The sequence below is a fragment of the Lichenostomus cassidix genome, chromosome 2 (genome assembly GCF_008360975.1).
Source record: "Lichenostomus cassidix isolate B80296 chromosome 2, HeHo_3.0, whole genome shotgun sequence".
NCBI lineage: Eukaryota > Metazoa > Chordata > Aves > Passeriformes > Meliphagidae > Lichenostomus > Lichenostomus cassidix.
This window is the reverse complement of record NC_139482.1, coordinates 19,692,343-19,716,476: the sequence shown is the minus strand read 5'-3', so window position 1 is coordinate 19,716,476 and position 24,134 is coordinate 19,692,343. Positions and strand designations below refer to the sequence as shown.

Sequence of the window (24,134 nt, the reverse complement as noted above, 5' to 3'; positions counted from 1 at the left end):
CCTCTGTTCAGATGTTGGTACACAAAAACACATTAGTCACCTACTCTAAATTAAACAACCCTTCCAGCATCATAGAATCACTTTTTTTGTAAGATGACATGTAAAGACAAGCCTGTAACAACAGGCTTGCTGTAACAAAAAGATGGTAATGAAAGCTTCAAAACACTTCACACCGTAAGACACGTTCTCATCTTCGTCTCATACTAGTAGAAACACCTTCTCTATTTCTGTGTTTTATTTTCAGCTACTGTTGGGAAAAATATTCAGTGAAATTAGAGAGGAATCAATATAGTTATGTGTTGGGCTACGTATTTTACTTCCCAGACTTACAGTAATGTTCATTTGGTAGTTCCCCAGGCTCCTTCAAGCTACTTTAAATTTATACTTTTCTAAAAAACATCATTTATGTGCTGCTGAATTATTCAAAACTACCTGAGTCTCACAAAGGCACACAATCTCAGCTTCTCCTACTTAGAAGTACTAGGCACAGACCTCTATCTCAAAGAGATGTTGTGAAGGTACTTTTCCTAGTAAGTTCCTCTGCGAGTTCTCACCTGCTTTAGCTGGTCACCACAGCTAAAAATCATTAGCAAAAGTGTCAATAGTAGCTGTTTACTGTTAATTATTAGTGGTATATGAATGGCAGAAATTACAGCCTGAAGAAATTGCCATCATTATTCAGCAGTGCATAATGGCATGCTGAAAGATGCTGAAATAAACATAATACTTTGTACTTCCACAACAGATATATTGGGTTTTTTCTTTTAAATCTTGTAAACATTTTATTTTTAAGCTTGTACCAATCATACACTAGATTATTATTAAAAGATGACACATTTCTTTTTTTTAACCCAAGCATATGTTCACACACTCAATAAAATGTAATTGCACATACAGGAACAAAAACATTGCAATAAATTCCTGTGGGGAAAAAACCCATTGAATCACAGAACAGTTTGAGTTGGAAGGGACCTTAAAGTTCCAGCCACCAATGTTTGACCAGGTTGCTCAAAGCCCCATTCAGATCGCCTTGAGATTATAAAGGTGACATTTGTTTTACATTTTTACAGCTCTTGGCCTTGCATATTTATGCAAACATTGCTCCAATACCTCACTCCACGTGATGAGGAAATTTTTCATTTAAATTATTTTTCAAAAAGTAGCAGTGTAATTCTTCTCAAAGCAGCTACACAGAAAAAAAGGTTTCACCAACAAATAAATACTAATAAAATGTAAAATAATTTGAAGCAAACTATTGAAGTAAACTATTAGTATTTTAATTTCTTGTTCAAATACAAGACAATGCCCATAAAGAATTGTTCAAAGTCTACCAACATTGAAGTATTTTTGCTATTTATTTTACTTTTAGAAACAAATATTCATTCAGACTAACTTCAGTGATTTAATTTAGGCAACATTCAGGATGTACAGGATGCACTTACCAAAAATATACCACTACAGAGATGCAGGCCTGTAATGCATCTTTTATTCCCTGAACATCCATTTTTAACCTTGCACCGAAGATACTATAAAAATATATTCTGCATTAAATATGTAAAATGTGAAAAATTAATAGACATTAAAATTATTTCCACTAATTGATAGTTACTGGCTCAATGTGGGAAATGTTTTACATTTTTTTTTACCTCATTTCATTACAGGAACACCCTTGAAACCAGAACCTCTGGGTCCTTCTGCCAGTAAGCTTCAGTTTATTTTCACTTATCTAGGCGGTGCAATGTAACACCACCTGCTTTGCTTAAGGACTGTGAAGAAAGCAGAGATTTTTCTTCTGTGTTGCAGCGTATGAAGTCACAGAAGATGGCTGGATTGTAAAAGGAGACAAACAATATTTTTTCAGCCCAGAAAAGACCTCTATGGAGAAAGCCAGAACATTCTGCAAAAACAATAATGGAAATCTTGCTACTATTGGAAATAATAGCGAAAGAAAATTTTTGTGGAAATATGTAAGGGAAGATTTTGCTGTGTTATACACTATATGGCTTCTGTATATATCATAGGCTTGTGAAGTACAGAAGAATGTGCTTGTTGCATATTATTACTACATTTTATTAGGATTAAGTTTAAATATTTTATGAAAATTTTTTTTTTCTATTAAATGAATCTTCGCTTTTGGAAAAAGACATGCAAAAGAATTTAGAGTTTACTAGGGTGGGTATATTCTTGTCTATTCTAATCTGAATGGAGTTCTGCCTGTGACCAAATGCATAAGGAGCAATGAACAGGCAGAGCAGGTGTATTCTCAGAAAGCTCTCTTTTTGACAGGGTGGTTACCTCTCATCAATATCATATTCTACAGTGCAGTGTTGCACATATATGTGAGGCAACTGCCAGTGTGGCTTTGATGGTCCTATCTGATGGTCATGTTGCTCTCCAAAACAGCTTTTCAAGGAAGGGTTCAGCTTAGTCCAGGTTAGACTGATCATTGAAACAATACTTCATGGATTAGTTTTCCTGCACCATGACTGAAGCACAGTCAGGGAAAGCTAACAACTTAATAACATGGTGGTGCCTCAAACCTCTGCCATAATCCTGGCTTGGTTTGCCAATGCCAATGTAGCCACACCATCACCTTTCTGAATCACATTATTAGATGGTTGCTTTTATTATCTGAGAAAGGATATGACAGGAGGAGAACTAAAACAGCTTGAGACACAAGAATTACATAACTGCTTAAAACAAGGAAAGTGTCAAAAATTTATACTAAATTGTTTTTCTCAAGCCTTCTTTGACCTTTTCTTTTTAAATTGAGAAAAGAGCTTTGAAAGTTTTGATCATACCATTAATGCAGCCAAAAATTGGAAAGCACCAATAAAAATAATAAAGCAAAAGTATGTGTTGTATGGTATCTCAGGTGATGGTGCACAATCATTTAAATAATATGTATTCATCTCTTGGCTTCTACAGCACAAAATCTACTCCTTTTTTTTCCTATTAGATGACTAATAAATATTAGAAAACACTATCTAAAAATATATTTTTGTGTTTAGATCTTAAAAAATGGCAAACTGAACTCGTATCTCATAGGATTAATTCAGAATTCTGATCGACAGTTCAGGTAGGTAAATAAGGTGCATAAAGATCCATAAAGGGCAGTTGTAGAAGTATGGTACTGCCAGAATTCCTTCTGGAGGAACCACTGCAAAGGAGTTAAATGCAGATTCAGAGAGTGATAATGCCTGTTGAAATGAGTGTTCTCCCTAGGTTAAAACTACATTGTACAAATCCTGTTTTAAATAGAATTTTTATAGGGTATATATATGCTATGAATATGTAGATAATATCTGTCAAAATAAAGGTATTTTGTTCTTTGACTTGATATGCAGAGATTTCATTATCTAGGGTCTTTTAATCCTAATGGAAACTCAATTTACAGAAAGACTCAGCTGTAATTTTGAAAAATATCTTTAGCATGTTAAGGGAGATTTTTCTCGACTGTTTCATGGACATTGTCTGAGCAACCACTACTGTTTTTCAGCTGGATGAGTGGAAGCCCAGTGCACTATGCAGCCTGGGCACAGGGTGAGCCCAACTTTGCACATGCTCAAGAAAACTGTGTGGTCTTAAATAAAAGAGATGGTGAGTTACACAACTCTGGTTTGTAAAGTAATTTTATGGATGCTGCTCTTCCAACCTTTGTTTAAAAACCTCTTGCCAATTTCACCCATTCTTTACCAGCAACCTTGAGAAATATGCATAATGAAGAGTAGTCATTATATCTGAGGTTTCTTCAGGGGCAATAATATCCATAAAAGTGGAATGTATGATTTTGATTTTAATGGGGAATGCAAAGGCAATTTGATCATTAATATTTCAGCTGCACAAAAAAAATTCTATTAAAATCAACATCAATTATTTTTAAATAATTATAATTAGATAATAGTTATATTAAAATATTTCTTAACATTAGAGAATATTTTAATTTTAAATTAATATTTTATAATATATATTTTTAATAATAAGATAATTGTGAAATAGAACATATGTGAAGTTTTGCATTCTATAGTACTTTCACTGATAAAGCGTTAGTTTACACTTGCATCTTTCAGTACAACAAAGCTGTTTGGGAGGTTTCCACTCAGAGGCCACCTCATCTGGCCACTTGTCCCCCAGTCACAGCAGGACCAAAGTGCCCCTGTATACAGTGACAATGGGAGGTAGAGTTGAGCTGATGCTGGTTATCTCACATGCCCAGGCAGATTGCTTTTGAACTTACTACCACAGAAACTAGTCCACTTACCCACAAATTTCAGTCTTATTCAGTGTCTTACTACCTAAACTTTAATTGATTTCAGGCTTGTGGAATGATGTCAGCTGTGGTTTTTCCAATGGCTATATCTGTGAGAGGCACAGAAGTTTTATAAATGCAACATTCCCTTCAGCAGTACCTCCAATTCCTGGAGGATGTCCTGCAGATTGGATTTTATTTAAAAATAAGGTATGATAACTTTCATGTAAGTACATTGATTTTACTTGTTGGTAAAGTACTTAGAGACATACAAGAGGCCTTTTGTCTCTTGGACATCTTTTGTAAGTTGCATTAAAAATGAACCAGTTGGCTAAATACTGCATAATATACAATAAACAGATTTTTGTTTTCCTGAGAAGTGCTCACCCAAGGTACATTGGGAAAACTGTTACATCGTACATATGTTAAAAAAAATTGAACTGAATTAATCTGAAAACACGAGGCATAGCACAAAATCAGTCATTTGAGATGAAACAAATCAGAAATAAGACAAAGTTTCTCGAAACAGGCTTCAATGTACTGTTTGCATCTTCCTAAATGGGACAAATTTCATGTGCTCAATAAGCAAGGGTTCTATTTCCTTATATATACAATACTGTTATGGGGGCACCCATGGATGTCACACCAGGCTGGTTTATGCCAGGTTACAGTCATCAAAATGGTTATTTTCCACAAAACTTGTGAGATAATTCTCTAGCTGTGCTATTGGCATGGCACAGAGCAGAGGGTGAGCTGCAAACAAGGAGAGAGCACACGAGGCACACGAGGCACACCCATAATTACCAGAAATGTCAGGGTGAATATGTACAGGTAATGTGATGGCTACAAACATTTTAAGAAATGAGTCATATTGTTAGTGTGGATAACACATAATCACGAAGGTCATGTGTAGGTGCCTTTTATTCAAGCTCAGGAAGACAGGGGTGAGATACCCAAATCTGACTTTGACATTGATCTGAAGCAAATACATTTTATACTTTTCCTTATGTAACAGTAGTATGATCATATGTTAATCATCAACTTAACATTGTTCCATTATTTTCCCCCAAGCATGACTTCAAGCTCCCCTTCTCCCACAGTATTTCTTATTTATTTTGCAGGTGCTAATCCACATGATTTAACTGAAACAATCCCAATATTTTCTAAGCAATCTTCGTGATCATGTCACTCTGAACCTGTACATGCAGTTCTTACCTATCCCCGTTCCTAAAGCCTATTTTAACTAACATTTTAACCCTATGTTAACAATATACTTCCATTAATAAAATAGCTGTACGATGAAGAAGGCTGAGTACACATATGAGAGTACTCTGACCATAGACCCCTAGTAGGTCAAAAAGGTTTTACAGAAAGTTCACACAATTCCACACCTGCACTGAACTTTTCCTGTAGAATTAGCACTTTGTTTTTGACTTTTGTTGGCAAATTGCTTCTCAAAATCTGAGTTAGTGAATACATTAGATTCTCATCAGACTCCTACTGTGGTTTTTAAATAGCTGTTTGAGTTCTGTTGTGATTTTCTCAGTCCCTTTCAGAAAGACAGAGCAAATTTAAAACTTGACAATCATTTTGACTTGGGTTCAGAGCCAAGTCAACTTCAGACAAATGTTTTGTGGGTCTGAGTTAGGCTAATTTTTACCCAAACTAGTGTAATTCATACCTAAATTCCTTTTGCTGTCACTCTAACAGTCTATATTTATTTTCCCCTAGTGTTACAAATTTTTCGGCTCTCGTTATGATTACTGGCGTACTGCAATGACAGCTTGCAGGAGCCTTGGAGGAAACCTGGCAAGCATACCTAATGAACAAGTCCAAGGTATAGTGCAACAGCCCCTTGGGTTATAGAGAGCCTTTACTCTGTATACAGTGGACGTTTCCTGCAAAGGCAAGAGTCAGCATGTTAATATATGTATTTTATAATATGTATACTCAACATTGTTTATAGCGACATGGCATGAAAGTTTTGTAGAACTGAATGAGCTTTTTGGAGCATGCAAGTGATGCTCAGGGTTGCTTCCTCTTGTTTCATGCAAAGTGTCTTGCTTTATTTGTAGGTGTGAATTAGCATAAAATTAAAAATCCAGATCTGGCATTTTTACCTTCAGACACAGAGAAAAAACCACGATGCATGGTCTGTTTCTGCCAGGAATAGAAAGGGATATATGTCTATACCTCTGCCTAGATTCCGCAACTTAGTTGAGTAGAATGTCAGAGAAAGGCACATTTTCACCTTGCCTTCACATATTCCCTGGCTTCCATTTGCAGCTGCACAGAGCCACACATTTCCATCAGTCAAATGGCTCATCCTGACTTGACATACATTAACTCATTAGATATCATGGTGGTCAGACAGGTTGTTTCTTTCCTCCTTCCAATCTTGCTTCATTGTTCTCAAATACTTTAATTCTTTGGGACTTTTAATGGGCAAGGGCTTGGCATAACCTTGAAGTAATAAACACAGATAAATTTCTGATCAAATGCTACGTAAAATGCTTCTACAAGACTTTCCTGAAAAAAATAGTTAAGTATTTGTTTATGAGTTGATGTTTTCACTGATGACATGACACATCAATTTTCTTTTCTGTTGGCTTTTGTTTCTAGCTTTTCTCACTTACCATTTGAAGGATGTTTCAAATGATCCTTGGATTGGCTTGAATGATATGTTCAGTGAACTCGACTTTGTTTGGTCCGATGGAAGTGCTGTCTCATATACAAACTGGGTTGAAGGTTCCCCAAAACTTGTAGAACGTGTTTTATTTGACAGTCTACATCCAGAAGATGGCCATAATCTTGAACAGGTAAATTTTGCTTAGTGTTTACCATCAAACCTAAATCTGAGGAACAATACCAATGCAAGTAAACAGCTCACTTCACTACACACACTGCCCCAGCCTTCTCCACTAGTTGTTCATCTATTTTGACACTGGGACTAGTCTTAAAAACCTTTCAATGTTTGAATATTCTTGCTATCTCAGAGCATAAAATAGCACTGCTGTAATTTTGTCAAAATATTTGGCACAATCACAGCAATGGATTGAATAAAGATTGGATATACTGAATAAAGTTTTATTTTTCATAGTAATTTGCTCGTGTTTCAGAGAATATAAGTGCAACATTTGAATTTTAGAAGTTGACGCAGAATTGTTCTCATGTCTAAGAAGGAGGAGGAGAGGACCTAAGATGATAGAGTTCAACTTTTTTAACTTCTTCCCTATTTAAAATTGTAATTGAATTCTTAAGGGCCAATAGACATAACTACTTTGTAAGCCCACCAAACCCTCTTCATTGCTAGCACTGAACTTAAACCTCAGAATGCTGCAAATAAGATAGCATTCCACATAATCATACCAATACAGACTGGTTTGCACACCTACATTGCCTATCTTCCATTTAATTCTGTATCTTGCTTTCAAAACTTGCCCTTCACACTATGTCATTTTGATCTGTCCATCCTCCCTTCATTTTGATATCCACACCTTCAGAGAACCCAGGGATCATATCTCTGGACAACCAGCTTAATCTACACCTGAGCCAATTTGTTCTTGCCCATGTAGACGTTGGTCAAGGCATGCAGCAAGACCTAAATAGGACTGCACAATACATAGCTCCACTGCAGCTCTAATAAAACTCCTAGGAAATATCAAGCAGGAAAAAAAAATGTGCAAAGGTACATCCTACATTTCCCCTTCACCTTCAAGACACTAACAGCTCTTCAAAGGATCCTTTCCAAAGGACCAACAATTACCCCATGGCAGCTTTATAGGACACTGCACCCTGTAATAAACTTGATGCTCCAGCCTCTTAAGCACTTGTCACCTGATATGGTGTAGCCAGATGACAAATTCTAACAACTAGAGCTGATGAGAGCTCTGCCAAGGACTGTAATTTACGTGATTTTGTCAAGAATAACCACTATTTCAAGTTGACTTTGCAAGTGAAATACAAAGCATGACCTCCATTTCATTCTTATTCAAAATCTTACAGATAGTCACTCATTAGCTGGTATAGATAATGTAGAATAAAGTTCTTGAAAATAATAATGCCTTTCAAGCATTTCTCCTTGAAAATAACCAAATGAAAAATCAGGCTGAGCTGAAGAGTGTGCAACAGGGTAGCTGGCCATCTCAAAGCGGGGCCAGAAATGACAGACAAGGATTAATGAAAGTTGTTTCTGGAATTGTAACACATACCCTAGAACATCGACATTTTGGAAAAAAAAAAAAAAAAAGTGAAACTACACAGGCAATTACAGTACTTTCTTTTATAATTTCTAATATCAATGTACCCATATTCTTTCCCTTACTCCAACAGTTTGATTGTGTTTCTCTGAAGAGAGGTCCTCCTGATGACACAGGAAAATGGAATGATGAGGGGTGTTATAATTCCAGAGGGTATATATGTCAGAAGAATAGTGGTGAGTTCTGTATTGTGAATCTTGAATTTGATAAAATAAAGATTAAAACAATTTTTCTTGTTCAACATACTTTATTTCAGTTTGTTTTTGTTTTGTTTGTTTCATTTAGTTTTGGTTTTAAGGTAAAGGATCAGTAAAAACGGAGGCCCCATCCTGCCTCCCAGTGTTACTTGGCAATGTTTTTGAGGAAACACAGCAGAGTACAGGAAAAGAAAATTATTTTATTTTTAAAAGTGTAATTGAAAAGATGAAGCCCACAAATATTTTAATTTCATATCTTCATAAAGATCTATAGGGTATCAAAACTAGTAAGTTTAACACTTCGCCATATAAACCTAATAGTCACTAAGCTGCAAAGAGTATTTTAAAAACAGGCAGGGCAGATGTGTTATTTTTGAATGATAGGGTAAGCTTACCTCTGCAATATCAGATAATGTACATTTACTGAATCAAAATTGTCAGAGGCTGAAAATACATGTCTTTTATCCAGAACTGTTGTTTTGAAGTTATATTTAATTATAATCAGCTAAGAAGAAGATGTTCCATTTTCTTTCATGTTCCATTTCCATTCCATTTTTGAATAAAATTATCAATTTTATTCTAGATTTGTAAATAATGAAGATGTTATTCAGTTGCTCAAGTCAAATATTTGACTCCAGATTTAACTGCTCTTGGGGTGTTTTTTTAATTTTTTCTACAGATCCCGAACTCTTCAAGTCATCAGCAACAGTGATGGACTTTGCTTCTGACCATTCTAGTGGGATTAGCTATTCTGTCACACATTCCAAAATGAACTGGGAGGAAGCACACAAAAACTGCAATAACAATGCCTTAGAACTTGCCAGCATTTTAGACCCATATAGCCAGGCACTGTTGTTCCTGATTGCAGCAGAATATGGAGAGCCTTTGTGGATTGGTCTTAACAGCAACATGGTAAGAACACATTACATACAGGCTCAAGCTGACATGGGACCAGATTTTACTTTATGCTCTCATCTTTTTGCCCACTGGAATTTCAGCCAGTGTAGTGCTGAAAACAGCATGTTACAACAATGTAACAGCCATTTGCACTGGAAATCTTCAACTAACACTCCTACAGCAGAGATTTCCTTTGGCACGAGGAAATGTTCCTGCAAACCAGTATGTAACAATGTAATGTGTTGTTTGGAGTAATTTAAAGTATCACGAATATAAACTGTAAAATCCCCTACATTTTGAGTTGATTTTAACCTAAAAGATATTCTGGGAACAATATGCATCCTGCCCTCCTGCCATGTGTTTATGTACCTCAGTGATCAGTGACAAGGTATCACAGGTTACATACCTGAGACCAGTTTTTAGGAAAAGTTTTTATCTGTGTGTTTATGCTTGCACATTTTACTGGACCATAAATTTATGGTACCAATAGGAAACTACAGCTGTAAATGGCAACAGAGGTAGAAATTAGTAAAGGAATCTGGAGGCTATGTGGTATGGTACATTTTGACCAATGGGTACATTTTTTCAATTTGAAAATGCAATTGGCACAATTGCTCCCGTTAGAATATCATAGAAAAATAGTCCTTTCCGTTTGTGAGATGTCTACACCAGCTGTATGACAGGAGAGGGTGAGCATTTGGATGGTAGGTGTGTTTTGGCATGCTACACTGTTCATCATGAATCACAGTCACGATAACTGGAACAAAAGTGATGCTGATCAGAGCTGCTTAAGAACACTCCCACACACACTCCCATTTTGCATGCAGACAGCTGGGTGGTCATACCAACATGATTTCTTGTCTGACCCCTGGTTTCATGCCTTCTTCCATGCCCCATTTCCTTTTACCCTTCAATTTCCCAATGCTTTAAAAATGCTCTGAATTAACATGAAATACTTTTTAGAGGACATTCACATTTGTGGATGACATTTTAGTCAGCATTTACAAGCTAAGAGGGAACACCAGTAAGCAGATGATTCTACACTGGCTCCATGAGAATCCTTGAGGATCCTGGATAGTAGCTATGTCACTGTAAGCAACCTTGAGGTTACCATATAGATTTTACTTCTAGACCAATGGGAAGTATCAATGGATCGACAGGTGGAGGTTGGTTTACAGCAAATGGTCCAGCGGAGAACCAAAACAGACATTAGCATGTGTTTACATAGACACTGATGGCACCTGGAAGACAGCTTCTTGTGAGGAAAAGCTCTTCTCTGTCTGTAAAAACTCAGATGGTAAGTAACTCCGTACAAGCATAATGACTAGAGGCTGTATAGAGCTATCAACTGTGCTAAATATGATAAGCCACAGGAAAAATACTTTATTTACACACCAGTATACAGGAAGACAGGAGAAGCTAACTACTTCTATTTATTGACCTGAATTCTTTCCAAAAGTTCATTGATTCATAATAATTACCAAAAGCCTAAGAAACAAAGAACTGAATACTCACTTTTTAAAAATTATACATTCTATTAGGAAAAGCAATTCACTTGCTATAAGATCTGTTTTTATTGGGCATTACATGAAATTCTGTATCCAGTCTGGGGTACCAAAGTTTGAAAAGCTTCCCAGTCAACTAGGGTTTTCAGATGACCCGATAACAATAATTAAAAGAAAAGATTGGAGTTGGACAAAAGACTAAGAAACCAAAGACTATGTGAAACCATATTATCAATTCCAAATATTAAAAATTAATCTTATTGGATGGAATTAAATTTTTCTCTGTTTCTGATATGAGTTGGAAAGGGGTAATAAACTTAAACAGAGCAAGGAAAACCTAATTTTATTGGTACAAAAGTCTTTAATAAATACTACGGACAGATCAGCAAATCTCCATCACTACAGTAGCTTGCTAAGAACAGAAAAGATGAACATCTATTAAAAAGAATGTATCAGCTTCATGTGACCTGTGAGCACAAAGATGAAGTAAATAATCCCTTGAGGAGACTTCCAAGCACAAACTTCTATAATTTCTATGGAAATAAATATAAATATGATTCCACAATTTAGCTATATTCTTGAATTTGTTAACATGAAAGATATTGAAACATTAGCAAGTTTAAAATCACATGCCAAATTACATTCTAAGATGTTTTAATTTGACAAAAAATCCTATAATATTTCCTTCCACTTTAGTATTCTAGAAATCTCATTTGAGAGCTTATTATTCCTTAGCAGGGAAAGAAACAGACTGTAGAGTACTTACAGGAAGAAAATGTAATTTGGCAGAATATATAATTTACATTCCATCTTCATTTATCTACCCATCCAAAATCTTCCTATTATATCAGTCACTATGGAATGTATTCAGGATGCAGTTTAATAAAAAATTCTGCAAGCTATGCTTAGTTATATCAACACTTTCATTCACAATCACAGTTTCTCCTGTAAGGTTTATAATGTTTTGATACTGTCAAAAATGAGACTGAAGTGTCAGAAGTAATTTTAAAAATAGTAGTTTTAACTGCTATTTTAATTAGGTATTTATGCAGAAAAGCAATTGTATAATTTATTGACTAGATTAATTGCAAAATATATCATTAGACAGGATCCATGCTTCTTATAGGCTAGTGTATCTTCCTAATCACACTGATAAATAAATATGAAAGAAAATATTGTCTCAAACAGAAAATCAGAATCATATTCAAGCTCTTCTTAGAACAGGCTTCATTTCCTCTAAGATTACAAACCTAACATAGTCTGTTTAGTTTTGTCTTACTAGTATAATGGGAAAAACAAGTTTTATAAAATAGCTGGACTCCAACTACCTGATCTCTTATCAGTATTGGCCCCTACTGAACCCCCACAACTTCCTGGAAAATGCCCTGAATCAAGAGGACACAAATCTTGGATACCTTTCTATGGCCATTGCTATTACTTTGAGGCTTCCAAGAAACGGATCTGGTCTCAAGCTCGTGAGGAATGTGCCCAAATAGGTGAGTGTTTTGTCTTAGAAAGATTGCTGATGTAATTAAACACATAAAATGATGGATAATATTGATAAGAAAATCTCAAATTGCTTTAAAAATTCATATTTAATGCTTTTATGGTTGCTTTTCTGAGCATGCTCTTACACAACAAAAGTAACCTTTGCCAGAGACAGCAGCATCTCACATGTCAATATAAGGCAAAATATGAGTACCTCAAAAATACTAAACTCCTATTAATTTTATGGCAAAATGTAATTAGGCAGGTAGATAAACACTTTTACAGACCCACTAAGACACAGGCTGCAGGGTTGGTTTCCCTTCCCCAAACAAGAGGGAATCCACACACAGTGTAATTAAGAGACACAAAGTCATAAGATAGTTCTGTTTGTTAGCTCTGGGGCACAGTTCATTAATTAGATCTCACTGGCTGGACAACAAATGAGATGAAGGAGGTGTTTAGCTTTCAAGAGCCAGTAAAACACACCCAGTCCCTGCTCTGCAACATGCAGCATGCAGTCTCTGCCCTGCAGCAGCTCCATGCTGCCCCCATGGAGAGAAGGGCAGTACCTTCATCAGGGAAGGGAAAAGACACTTTGCTCCACATTTCTGAGAACCGGTGTGATGCTATGCATATTTCAGTGTGAGGAAACGTCCTATACATTTCTAAAGGCACTTCCTCATGTATCTGAAAACACTGACCTATAACTGAGTAAACAGAAAAAGTAGCTTTGCAAAGGTGTTTTGCTCCACAGCTGTATGACAACAGAATTCCTGGAGTGGTTTTGTAGAAAGATAAACCACATAATTACCACAAAATAAACATTACACTAATAACCAGAACAAAAGGTTACGATTTGACACTGCTCCATGTTCTAAATTCCTACACATTTGCCTGCCTGTTACCCACTGTCCAGGCCAGGAAGCTGGTAATTTCCTGATGATTCCCATTGCAGCTTCGTGTATTTGCAATGCCAGCACATATGGCAATTATAAATCAACTTCTGGACATCTTCTGGACTGCAACCTCTAGCTGTTGACACATCCTACCTAAACTGTTATCATCAGGCACTGCCAAAACTGCTGCCCAGCCACTGATGTGGGACAGAGCTGTAGTGACAACAGGCATGGTGGTGACTACATCATATGTACCTCTTTCAGCCTATTTGCACCACAATCTGGGATGTGGTCAGACCTGTCCAAAAAGTATTTCAGGAGAGCAATTATTCTTCTCTAAAATACTAAAGACTAAAAAAATCCAGAAAATTTCAGAAAATCCATATCTTTGTACAGATTTGCATCCGTACAACATGCAGTCATGCTCAAAAAAAAAAAAAAACCCAACCAAAAAACATACAGTATAGTGATATAACACCCACAACAGGATTAGTGAAAAATATGGAGGAGTTGGCGTCTTTTATATACTTTTGCATACTTTTTATGTGTTTATTGACTTGAGCCATAAGAAAATGAACCATTGTGAATTGTTCCTTAATATTTTTTCAGGTGCTGATTTGGTATCAGTAGGAGACTACAGTGAAACAAACTTTCTGTCAGAAACCATTAAGATACTCCATGGAAAATCACTGAACTTTTGGATGGGGCTAAAGAAAGGTGACAGAGGTAATACATTTAATCTTATATTACCAGATAATGTGAAATTACATGTTATGTTAAAAAGAAATCAACTTTGTACACTTGGAAGTACATATGTACAAAAACGACACAAAGTTTATTTCCAAGTATGCTTAAATATGCTTAAAATTATAATTGAAGCACTTAGTTAGCTATTAATATTATAAACTTTTGTTTTCTCCATCACAACTTGTTCTATTTGTCTAAACCTGTGTATTTTATACATATTATGTTCCTTTTTAATATTAGGACAGTGGGTATGGACAGACAAATCTGCAATGGATTTTGTCAACTGGCAAGTGGGAGAACCTTCAAACAATAGGTTTAAAGACTGTGGAGAACTACATGCCTTGTCTGGCTCCTGGAAGGCCAACATCTGTGCTTTCAAAAAAGGATATATCTGTAAAAAACTAAAAAGTAAGTAGTATTTCTAACACATTAAGGTTAATAATGCCTAATAATGTATTTTCACTGTATAGCATAGAAATGTTAAATATTCTAAGTTTGTGTGCAAAATCAATTGACTCTACTGGCAGGATGTGGCTGCCTAAATACCAAGAAGTCCCACATGGCTTCCAACTTCCTTCTCAGAAGGCTGCATCTCCCCTGAGTCCTCTAAAACTACCATCAGCCCCAGGCAGCCATCATAAATACTTCAGACCCCTATGTTTAGGTGAAAGTTAAGCTCAAAAGCAACACTTTGTGTAATTTCAGCTGAATATATTCTCAAAAAAATCTTGTTCTGATAGGTGCAATGCAAACCGTCTTGTAGAAAAGCTGGAATTGGTGACTCCTTTTCTTACTGACCACTGATCTGATGGATTACAGGAATACCATGACAAACGTTCTTGTGGCACTTTTTATCTACAGTATGACAGAATCCTATTCCATAAAATAATGGTAGTATCCTGACAGAAAAATTGCCATGTGTAAGAAAATGCCTGAGTTCAATTGCCAACTGAGATTAAATCAAAGTAGTCCAGAACATGGACATTTTGTTTGGTTAAACTTTGTATTTCTGTTCACCTTTCCATTATGTGCTAAGTTCAGGAAGTGCAATTACCATAGGAACCACATCCACATGGAATGGTTGTCTGTGACAGAAGGGGCTACAACCAGGGAAAATTCTTTCCACCTCAAGTAAAATGCTCATGATGCATCGCTAACACTCAAGACCTCTGTTCAGAAAACACCTAAAAATGACTAAGGATCCTGTGGGGAGTTTCTCAGAAATGAACGTATTTGAAAACACTTTTTGAAATAACAGAAATCTGTCTCTACATGTCGTTTTGGGTGTCACAGTTGAGGAAGTCAGATGCTCTTAGAATTATACTAGAGTTTTACACATGCTTAGCCCTATCTCTCTGAGACAGTAAAGATCACCAGCACATGACTTTAGAAGTAACTGTCAGAAACACTGGCACTTAGGAACTTTGAAATGCCTCTTTTTTTTTTTTTTTAAGCATTCAGAATAAACTTCTTTTTCCTTTCAACAGCTCCTGAAAACAAAGAAATGTCATCAGAAGATACAGGTAAACACACATCCTTTTAAGTAGAATAAGAAGGGCATGCTAAAATAAAATTACATAGTTTCTCAGTATTAGTTTTGAGAGCGTTTAAAATAAAAAGTCCATAAGCTTACTCTGTATTGCAATATAGGAAATTGAGGTTATCTTGAAGTAAATATTGTGGAGTTATTTAGAGTTGTATTTTTAATAATGGGCTTTATTTTACTTTTATATTTATATTTTTATTATTAGGCTTTGATCTGATTGAATCATATTTTGTTTGGTGTTGTTCGTAAAAAAAAAAACCCAAACCACACATTGAACTGAAAATCTACATGCCCATCGAATTTTTCTGCTTTCTGGTTAGAGATGTCTCATTTGTTACTAGATTTTGAAATCTTTTAAAATCAAAGGTGTTGATTCCGTTGTTTACCCTTACAGAAGAGAAAATAGAGAAAGTACTTTCTGCTGGCATGATCTGGCTGTTCGTTCTTCTAGCCCTTTCTATAGTTGGAGCTGGAAGTATAATTTATTTCTGCTTGAAGAGAAAAAGACAAAACCTGTCACATATTACAACCAGAATGAGTGGATCAGAAGCAACTGTGGATATTCAAGCAAAAGATGCACATACAGACATGTAGTCTGACCTAATGCCCATGTGTTCCAACTAACAAAAACCAGGCTATGAATCAGTGAAATCTTACCATAGCTTTGTGTTTTCCTACCCCGACAACAGTCTCCTTTCTTCCCAAATACATAGTTCATGGATTTATATAAATACACACATACATCTTCCAAAATTCCCTCCAAAGTGTTACAGAGTTGTTTAGTCTAGGGAGTGTATATATGTTTTTCATATAAATGGGCATGGCTGAAAAGTTGGGTCCAGAGGTGTTATGGGAAAAGTCTGACAGATATTTACTATGTGAAAATTATTTTATTTAACTCAGCGTAGGACTTCTCCTTTTTACACCCAGGGAAAATCATTACTCATAACTTTAAATTGTTTTTCACTGTGTGTTACTTCAGTGGTATCTAGACTATGATGGAAATCATAGAATCACAGAACTAACTAGTTTGGAAAACACCTTTGAAATCATCAAGTTCAAGCTATGAAACACTGCTCATTTGAGGTTTTCAGCTTCACCGTTTATGATACTATCTTTTCATTCATGCAAAACCTGTTATGATACCTGCACCTGTGGATTATTTGCTTAAAAAAAATAGAAAGTTGTAAAAAAATTGAAGAGGCTCATTTAATTTTACCTCTAGTCTGAATTTTTTGATTATGCCACTTCCTACAGCCTTGCACTATTCCAGTATTCTGCAAATACCTATATTTTTCTGCAGTTCAAACTAATAATAAAGATAGAACAGGAGATGATCTTGCCATTGGGTTTTATTTCAGTAATGATTTTTTCAGTATGCAGAGCGGCCCTTTTTTAAATCCAAGCATGTATAATAAATGGCTATCTTTCAGTGCATTATGTAATTTGTTGGTGCAGAGATATAAAACCACTGACTTTTTGAAAACACATTCATTTTTGTTGTAATTCCATTTGATAATGTGCTGCCTAGACCTTTCTCAGCTTTTCTTCCACTGCACACAGTAGAAGGGTTTGCCCCAGGGGGCAGTTTATCATTCTGCATATTTTAGGACATGCAATCATCCATCCTGAGGAATGGAAACACCTTTCCCCGAGCCACAAGAGGGCATGTGGCACTAACAGGCCCCACTGAAGAAGCAAATGGAGGAGCAGGACTAGAGCAGTGGAGCTTCTAGCAAATAGACATATTGGGAAACAGATTCCTTATTTGGCCCTTCTGTCAGAATTTCTTACTCACTTCATGTGCTCGCAGTCTCCGACTGACAAAAAAGATGAGGCCACACTAAAAATCTCTGCAAAGGAAGAAAATATCTGGAATAAGTGGAATAGGTTACTGCACCATGACATCTGTGTCTATGCCTGAGCAGCATGAGAACACACTTGAATTATCTCTATTACTTACATTTCTTCTAGATATCCATCAAGCAATAAAGGTTTCTAACTAAAAATGTTATCGGTAGTTACGTAGAATGGAAGTGTCCCCTTCTTCTAGGAATACTTCAGATGTTTTAACAAGGGCTATCTTAAAACATGGGTCACCCTGGTAATGTTTCCTCCTGAGAGTTCAGTGTTTCCCCTGCACTCCTTTGTTGGATAGAAACACAGTATTCCACACATTATTCTACATCTTTGCCTAAGTTGGTTAGGAACTCTAACAAATCCCAGATATAGAAAGATGTCTGAAGATTGTATGCCTTTCTCTTTCTTATTTAACCAAGTAATGTCATACAGACCTAAGGTCTTTTAACCAAGATTTGGTTAAAACCAAACCAAACCAAACCAAACCAAACCAAACCAAACCAAGCCAAACCACCAAAAAACCCCAAACCCAAAACTCCCATCCACACGTTACTTAAAATAGAGTTAAAAATTAAGCAAACAAAATATTTCACAATTTATGTTGTTTGAACACTTTGTAAGGCCCAAAGATTACAGCCTTTGGATAAAAGTTCCTTAAGTTACTATAATAAATCCTGTAATACTAACTCCTTGTGATAAAGAAAGTCACTGCCATTTTCAGGAGGAAATAGGAAATAGCTGGGAGAGCTTTGCACAAAACTGTGCAAATGAGAATAACAACACCTGCTTCCCATGCAGATGACAAGAGATAAAAGTATTTCCTGGTATGTGCTACAGATATCTGGGAATACACGGTTCTGCTTGCCCTTTAGACAACTGAGTAGGGAAAGCACTTTTCCTGGTCTATGTTTGCAAACAGTACATGCTGCTGGATCCTACTCTGCATACATGCTCAGCTCACTGAATCTGATAAATTTAAGTTACCTTTCCCAAAAGAAAAAAGGAAACGCACAATAGAAAAGATTAGTTTTTTAAAAGGCATTTGTAAGTTAACAATAAAAATTGAGAGTTCATAAGAGAAGTATTCTGTTGACCAAATTCAGCACAGCCTGGGACCTTCAGAGGACAAGCCTGACTGGTATCACCACCACACAGGAAGCACAGAGAGCTCAACAGTTACACTGCTCTGCATGCCAGCTCCATGAGTTATCATATGAAAATATTTTGATATATGTACATTTTTATGTACAGCTACTCTGTAGTTGGACTGAACAAGACTGAACAAGAACTGGACAGGATCACAGGCTAGACATGAAGTATGTTGCTGATCTCCCTGCAAGGTACTAAAAGACCACAAAGGCTGATCCAAAATGCATCTTTACAGAAAGACAGGGAGCACAGCAGTGAAAATAAGTGAGTGCAGAGTGAGCCAGTGCAGCAGTGCTCACAGCTGGGGACAGGGGATGGCTGAGAGCTGTAGTCCTGACCAGACCTGCTCAAGCCTGGCAGCCACTGTCAGCTACCTGCTGTTTGCAGTGTGGGACAGCATTGCCAGAGCAAGGACACAACATTCAGTCTACAGTGTCTCAAACCACTGAACAGCCACTGGGGAAGAGACCAATGCATCTGAGCACTGACTTCTCTGTATTTGTCATTTGGACTTGACATTGGATATGAATAAGACATTGCCCACACACCTCACACATTGCTCAGACACAGAATAGGGCTGGGTTGAACTTGGTTAAACTCCACAATACAAAGAAGGCCCTTACTCCTTTCAGTGTTTTATCCTAAATCCCAGTGTTTCTACTCAAGTAAATTGCTTGCATGTTTCTCTCTTCAAATAGTCCTGTATACCTAAAACCACTCTTAGTTCAGTGCTCGGAATACGAAAAAAATTGCCTATTGTGAATGCTGCTGTTTAAATCAGATTAAAAGTGGAGAAAACACTTTAGCACCGATGTCTAACGTTTCATACTGATATGTGTGTATGTGGGATTTTTCATTTTCATAAATAAATCGTGCCTGATTTTCCTCGTTTTTTATCATTACCACTTGCAATGACAAAATAATCTCTTTCATACATAGGCTCATCTATCTAAGGTGCCTGAAAGGGATGGAATTCATCTCACATAATGTAGATATCTAAAATGCATCCATATCTAGCTAAACTACTCACCCAAGGTCATCACTGTGGTCAGCACAGAGAGATGGCTACATTAGGGTGCAAATACTTGATCTGGTCTAGAGACTGATGAGAACTCTAGACCCTCTCTGGCACAAAACAGCCTAAACCAATTATCTCACAGTAAATGAGTTCTGCAGAATCCAGTTCTTAATTGATATCTTATGCAATTTGGCACAACACACACTAATAGCTTTTTGTTGGTTGTATTTATCATCAATAGCTTCAGGCTACCTCAGAAAACAGCTATCAAAACCAGTCAATACACATTTTTTTTCCCTGGCTTGAAAATTGTTACTGTTGTAAACAAAGCATCTGTCAAATTCAGAAATTTCTGTTGATTTTATTTTTCATATTAATTCAGAATGGAGACTGAGCAAGCAGCATTACTTAAGCAAATGTAAAACACATTGACAGAAGCTTCTATGAAACTACAAATAAATTTCCAAGACAAGCATCTGCCTTTCTACTTCCATAAACACTTCCTAGCCTAGTGCCAGGACGGGTGAAAAAATCAGTGAAGTGTGTCTGCTCATAGTCTTGATACAATCTCTGTGTTTAAAGTATGCCAAACTGTTTTCCTGAGCAGCTGCTGATGTGTTCACACCAGTGAACCCTTGAGAAGGTTAAGTTGTGCTGAGCATCAGAAATGAGGGCTCTGCCACTTCTGTTTTCATCATTGATGCATAGAGTTGAAGTAGAAAAACTGAGCATGAAAGTCCTGTTCAGTCCCATACCAAGTGCTGTTGCTAAAAGTTCCCTCTCCTATTCTGCACAGACTGACATGAACTGGCATAAAACTACTACACCTACTTTGGCTACAATCTGTTTTTATTTCTCCCCTCTATTTCCTACTGTATCCATGATCTTGATGCTAAGCTGATAATTGTTGTTTACCAAGAACTGTTCAATTTTTATTCCAGGTAAATCTGGACAGAATTTGTTTTTAATTTCTGTAAGCCCAATTTCTGTTCACAATACCATAGATAAATTTTATGTCATAGATACATAATGTCATAGATAAATCTTCACTATCACTTAAACACCATTACTCATTAATATTTTGTTAATATTTTATCAATATTTCTCAGCCACTCCACCCAATGCTGTCCTCACACAATGTATGAAACATTCCTGATATATTTCCTATATAATTCCTGAATTATACAGCATTGTTTTCCTAATGGTTTCAAATGATGCCATGTTTTACTGGTAAAAAAGTGACCAGAAATGGCTCATTACTTGAACTGTATCAACAGATAATTTTCAAATTATTTGCACAAATAGGCCGATACAGGTAGATAGAGAATGGATCAAGAGCAGCCCGAATGAGAAGGACTCAGGGATGGTGAATCAGCTGGACATGAGCCAGCCATGCGCCCTTACAACCCAGAAAGCCAAGCATGTTCTGGGCTATATCAAAAGAAGTGTCAGCAGCAGGTTGAGGGAGGTGAATTCTTCCCCTCCACTGCTCTCTGGTAAGAACCCACCTGGAGTGCTGCATCCAGCTCTGGGGTCACTGGAACAGGAAGGATATGGACCTGCTGAAGCCAGCCCAGAGGATGCCACCAAGATGATGAGGAGGCTGGAACAACTTTGCTATGAAGACAGGCTGAGAGAGACAGGATTGCTCCATCTGGAGAAGAGAAACCTCCAGGGAGACTTAGAGCACCTTCCGGTAGCAAAAGGAGGCTACAAGACAGCTGGAGGACTTTTTACAAGATCATGTAGTGATAGGACAAGGGGGAATGGCTTTAGGAAGGTTTAAATTAAATGTTAGCAAGAAGTTCTTGACTGTGAGTGTCCTGAGACACTGGAACAGGTTGCCCAGAAAGTCGTGGATGGCCCATCCCTGGAAGTGTTCAAGATTTGGCTGCATGCAGCTTTGAGCAACCTGGTCTCTGGAAGATGTCCTTGCCCATGGCAGAGGAGTCTCTTCCAACCCAAACCATTCTAGGATTCTATGAAATTAACTTACTTTCCTTTTTGTTACATTCTCCTCCTTTTCCCTGATTTATCCTCTTTACTCTTTACTTTAGTCTCCCAAACCTCACCATTTTTGTAAACTTTGTCTCAACAATTATTTTTTAGAACATTTTCAGAGGAACACTGGTCACTCACTTTTCACCCTCCAAAATACATACAAGATAACTTTCAGCAGCCAACTGCTTCCAGTCACTAGGAGTGGTGATTACCACCAATATCTAGGTTATTTCCTTTCTCCTTCAGAACTAGACTATTTCAGCTGTAAGGTACCTACAAAGACCATCTAATCCAATTGCCTGATTAATTCAGGTCTGACAAAAGGTTAAAGTGCATTGTTAAGGACATTGTTCAAATACCTCTTAAACATTGTCAGGCTTGGGGCATTGACCATCTCTCTATGAAACCTGCTCCAGTGTTTGACTGCCCTATTGGTAAAGAAATGCTTCCTTAATGTCCAGTCGGAACCTTTTCTGGTGCTGCTTTGAACCATTCTCTTAAAAACAACCTCTCTTCTCCCCTTCATTTTCTTTCCCTATTGTGATTTTGGTATTAAGTTCAAAAATTACATGTTGGAAGAGATCCAAGTTTTATATCACAGCTTTTTAGTACCTCTTTTTGCATCAAGGAAAGTGGACTGGTTACTGCAGTTACCTAACTTGTCATATAGTTGTAGGACTCCCTAAGAGAAAACTCACTCCATTTCTCAGACTCTTCCTATCTACCATATGTAAGTTTGGGAGCTACATAGAGAAAGATATTTAAATGTAAGTTCTTCATTTAATAATATCAGCAGTTTTGTTAAATACTTAAGAATATTTTCCAGAGTTTTATGGTTGAAAAAGATTATTTGAAATTAAACAGATTATATAGTTTTATGTTCATCAGCACTCATGCACAACAAAGCGACTCTTTCCTAATTGAACATTAGCTTTGTCCAGTGGGTTTCAGCTGTTCCTGATTGCATAATTCCTGTTCATAACTTTGCTATATAGCCAGAGGAAATTGTTCAACTTCATTATTTGATCCCTTTTTCAACAGAAACAGAACTCTAATGGTTTACATTATTTTGGACTTTGTCTAAGTACGGTTTCAGGTATTTCTACAGAAGCTGCAGAATGGAGAAATGTTTTTCCCACACAGACATTCAGATGACAAGTTGGCACTGGTATCCCAATATTCCACGATCCATGTATTGAGGTGACGGCTTCATCAAAGACCAGCTGACAATAAGCTTCTCTTGTTACCTCCTCGAACTGCAAAGCAATTGCAGAAGGATCCTCCCCATCCTGGGTTACTTCTAGATGGTCTCTCATAACTGCTTAGTGGGCTGAGGGAATGATCATTAGACAGTGTATCTTCTGCACAACGAGGCACACAACAACGAACAACAACGAAAATCGTTTGTTGTGTGCCTCGGAAACTGACACTGGCTGGCACGGCGGGCTTGCGGAGTCTTCAGGCTTGGAGACATTCACAGCCCCGCTCGGTGCCAGGGGCTGGACTGTGTGATTTCTGTTCAATCCCAGCCTGGGGCGACTCCGTGACTTGGCCATCCTCTCCCTCTCCCACGGCAGCCACGCTGCCGTCTGAAGTGGCCAGGCGTCACAAAGAACAGCGCCCCAAAGCGAGGGGACACTGCCTGAACCCTCTTCTGTCCCATTCATGAAGCCCCGGGCTCAAAGTTCCGCAGCCTTCCCCGACGCGGGGGATGATCCCGGCAGGGCGGCTCAGCCCGCACCTCACACCCGCCCAGGGCCCCGCCGCCCTGCACGCACTGGAAGCCTCCCCTGCCGCCTGCACGGGAGCCCCGGGAGCCAGAGGGGCTGTGTGGGTCGGGAGCCGGGAACGGAGGGCGGTGAGGGCACTGAGGGCACTGAGGGCAGGGCAGGGCAGGGCAAGGCAGAGTACGGCAGGGCGGCGGAGGGCAGAGCGGCCGCGATGGCGTGCGGGGCCGTGGCGCGCGCCCCAGAGCAGCCGATGGCGCCATCTAGCGAGCGAGCGGGACAGCGGCCGCACCGGGCCGGGCTCGGGGCAGCGGGCTCGGGGCTGCGGGCTCGGGGCTGCGGGCTCGGGTCTGCGGGCTCGGGGCTGCGGGCTCGGGTCTGCGGGCTCGGGGCTGGGGTCTCGGGGCTGGGGTCTCGGGGCTGCGGGCTCGGGGCTGGGGTCTCGGTGCTGTGGGCTCGGGGCTGCGGGCTCGGGGCTGCGGGCTCGGGGCTGGAGTCTCGGTGCTGTGGGCTCGGGGCTGCGGGCTCGGGGCTGTGGGCTCGGGGCTGCGGGCTCGGGGCTGCGGGCTCGCCCGGCGCTACTGTTGCCGCTGTC

The 24,134-nt window shown here is 38.1% G+C and overlaps 1 protein-coding gene and 1 long non-coding RNA gene across 4 annotated transcripts in view; one reads left to right on the top strand and one right to left on the bottom strand.

Moving 5' to 3' along the window:
* Positions 1-17,793, top strand: part of LOC146440911 (macrophage mannose receptor 1-like) — a 33,619-nt gene extending 15,826 nt beyond the window's left edge. For all 3 annotated transcript variants that reach the window (XM_085050590.1, XM_085050589.1, XM_085050588.1), the window contains 15 exons: positions 1,662-1,700; positions 1,804-1,967; positions 3,012-3,079; positions 3,500-3,600; positions 4,317-4,459; positions 5,981-6,086; positions 6,872-7,068; positions 8,582-8,684; positions 9,385-9,617; positions 10,734-10,899; positions 12,451-12,603; positions 14,101-14,217; positions 14,479-14,646; positions 15,726-15,761; positions 16,179-17,793. In XM_085050590.1, the coding sequence (XP_084906716.1) occupies positions 1,662-1,700; positions 1,804-1,967; positions 3,012-3,079; positions 3,500-3,600; positions 4,317-4,459; positions 5,981-6,086; positions 6,872-7,068; positions 8,582-8,684; positions 9,385-9,617; positions 10,734-10,899; positions 12,451-12,603; positions 14,101-14,217; positions 14,479-14,646; positions 15,726-15,761; positions 16,179-16,378 (1,994 nt within the window). In that variant the 3' untranslated portion in view covers positions 16,379-17,793. The remainder of the gene's footprint in view (positions 1-1,661; positions 1,701-1,803; positions 1,968-3,011; positions 3,080-3,499; positions 3,601-4,316; positions 4,460-5,980; positions 6,087-6,871; positions 7,069-8,581; positions 8,685-9,384; positions 9,618-10,733; positions 10,900-12,450; positions 12,604-14,100; positions 14,218-14,478; positions 14,647-15,725; positions 15,762-16,178) is intronic.
* Positions 16,158-23,184, bottom strand: LOC146440910 (uncharacterized). Its single transcript, XR_014849716.1, has 3 exons — positions 23,060-23,184; positions 17,583-17,637; positions 16,158-16,272 (listed from the first exon to the last, which is right to left on the bottom strand). It is a non-coding gene; the product is annotated as an uncharacterized LOC146440910 (long non-coding RNA).
* Between the last annotated feature and the right edge of the window lie 950 nt (positions 23,185-24,134).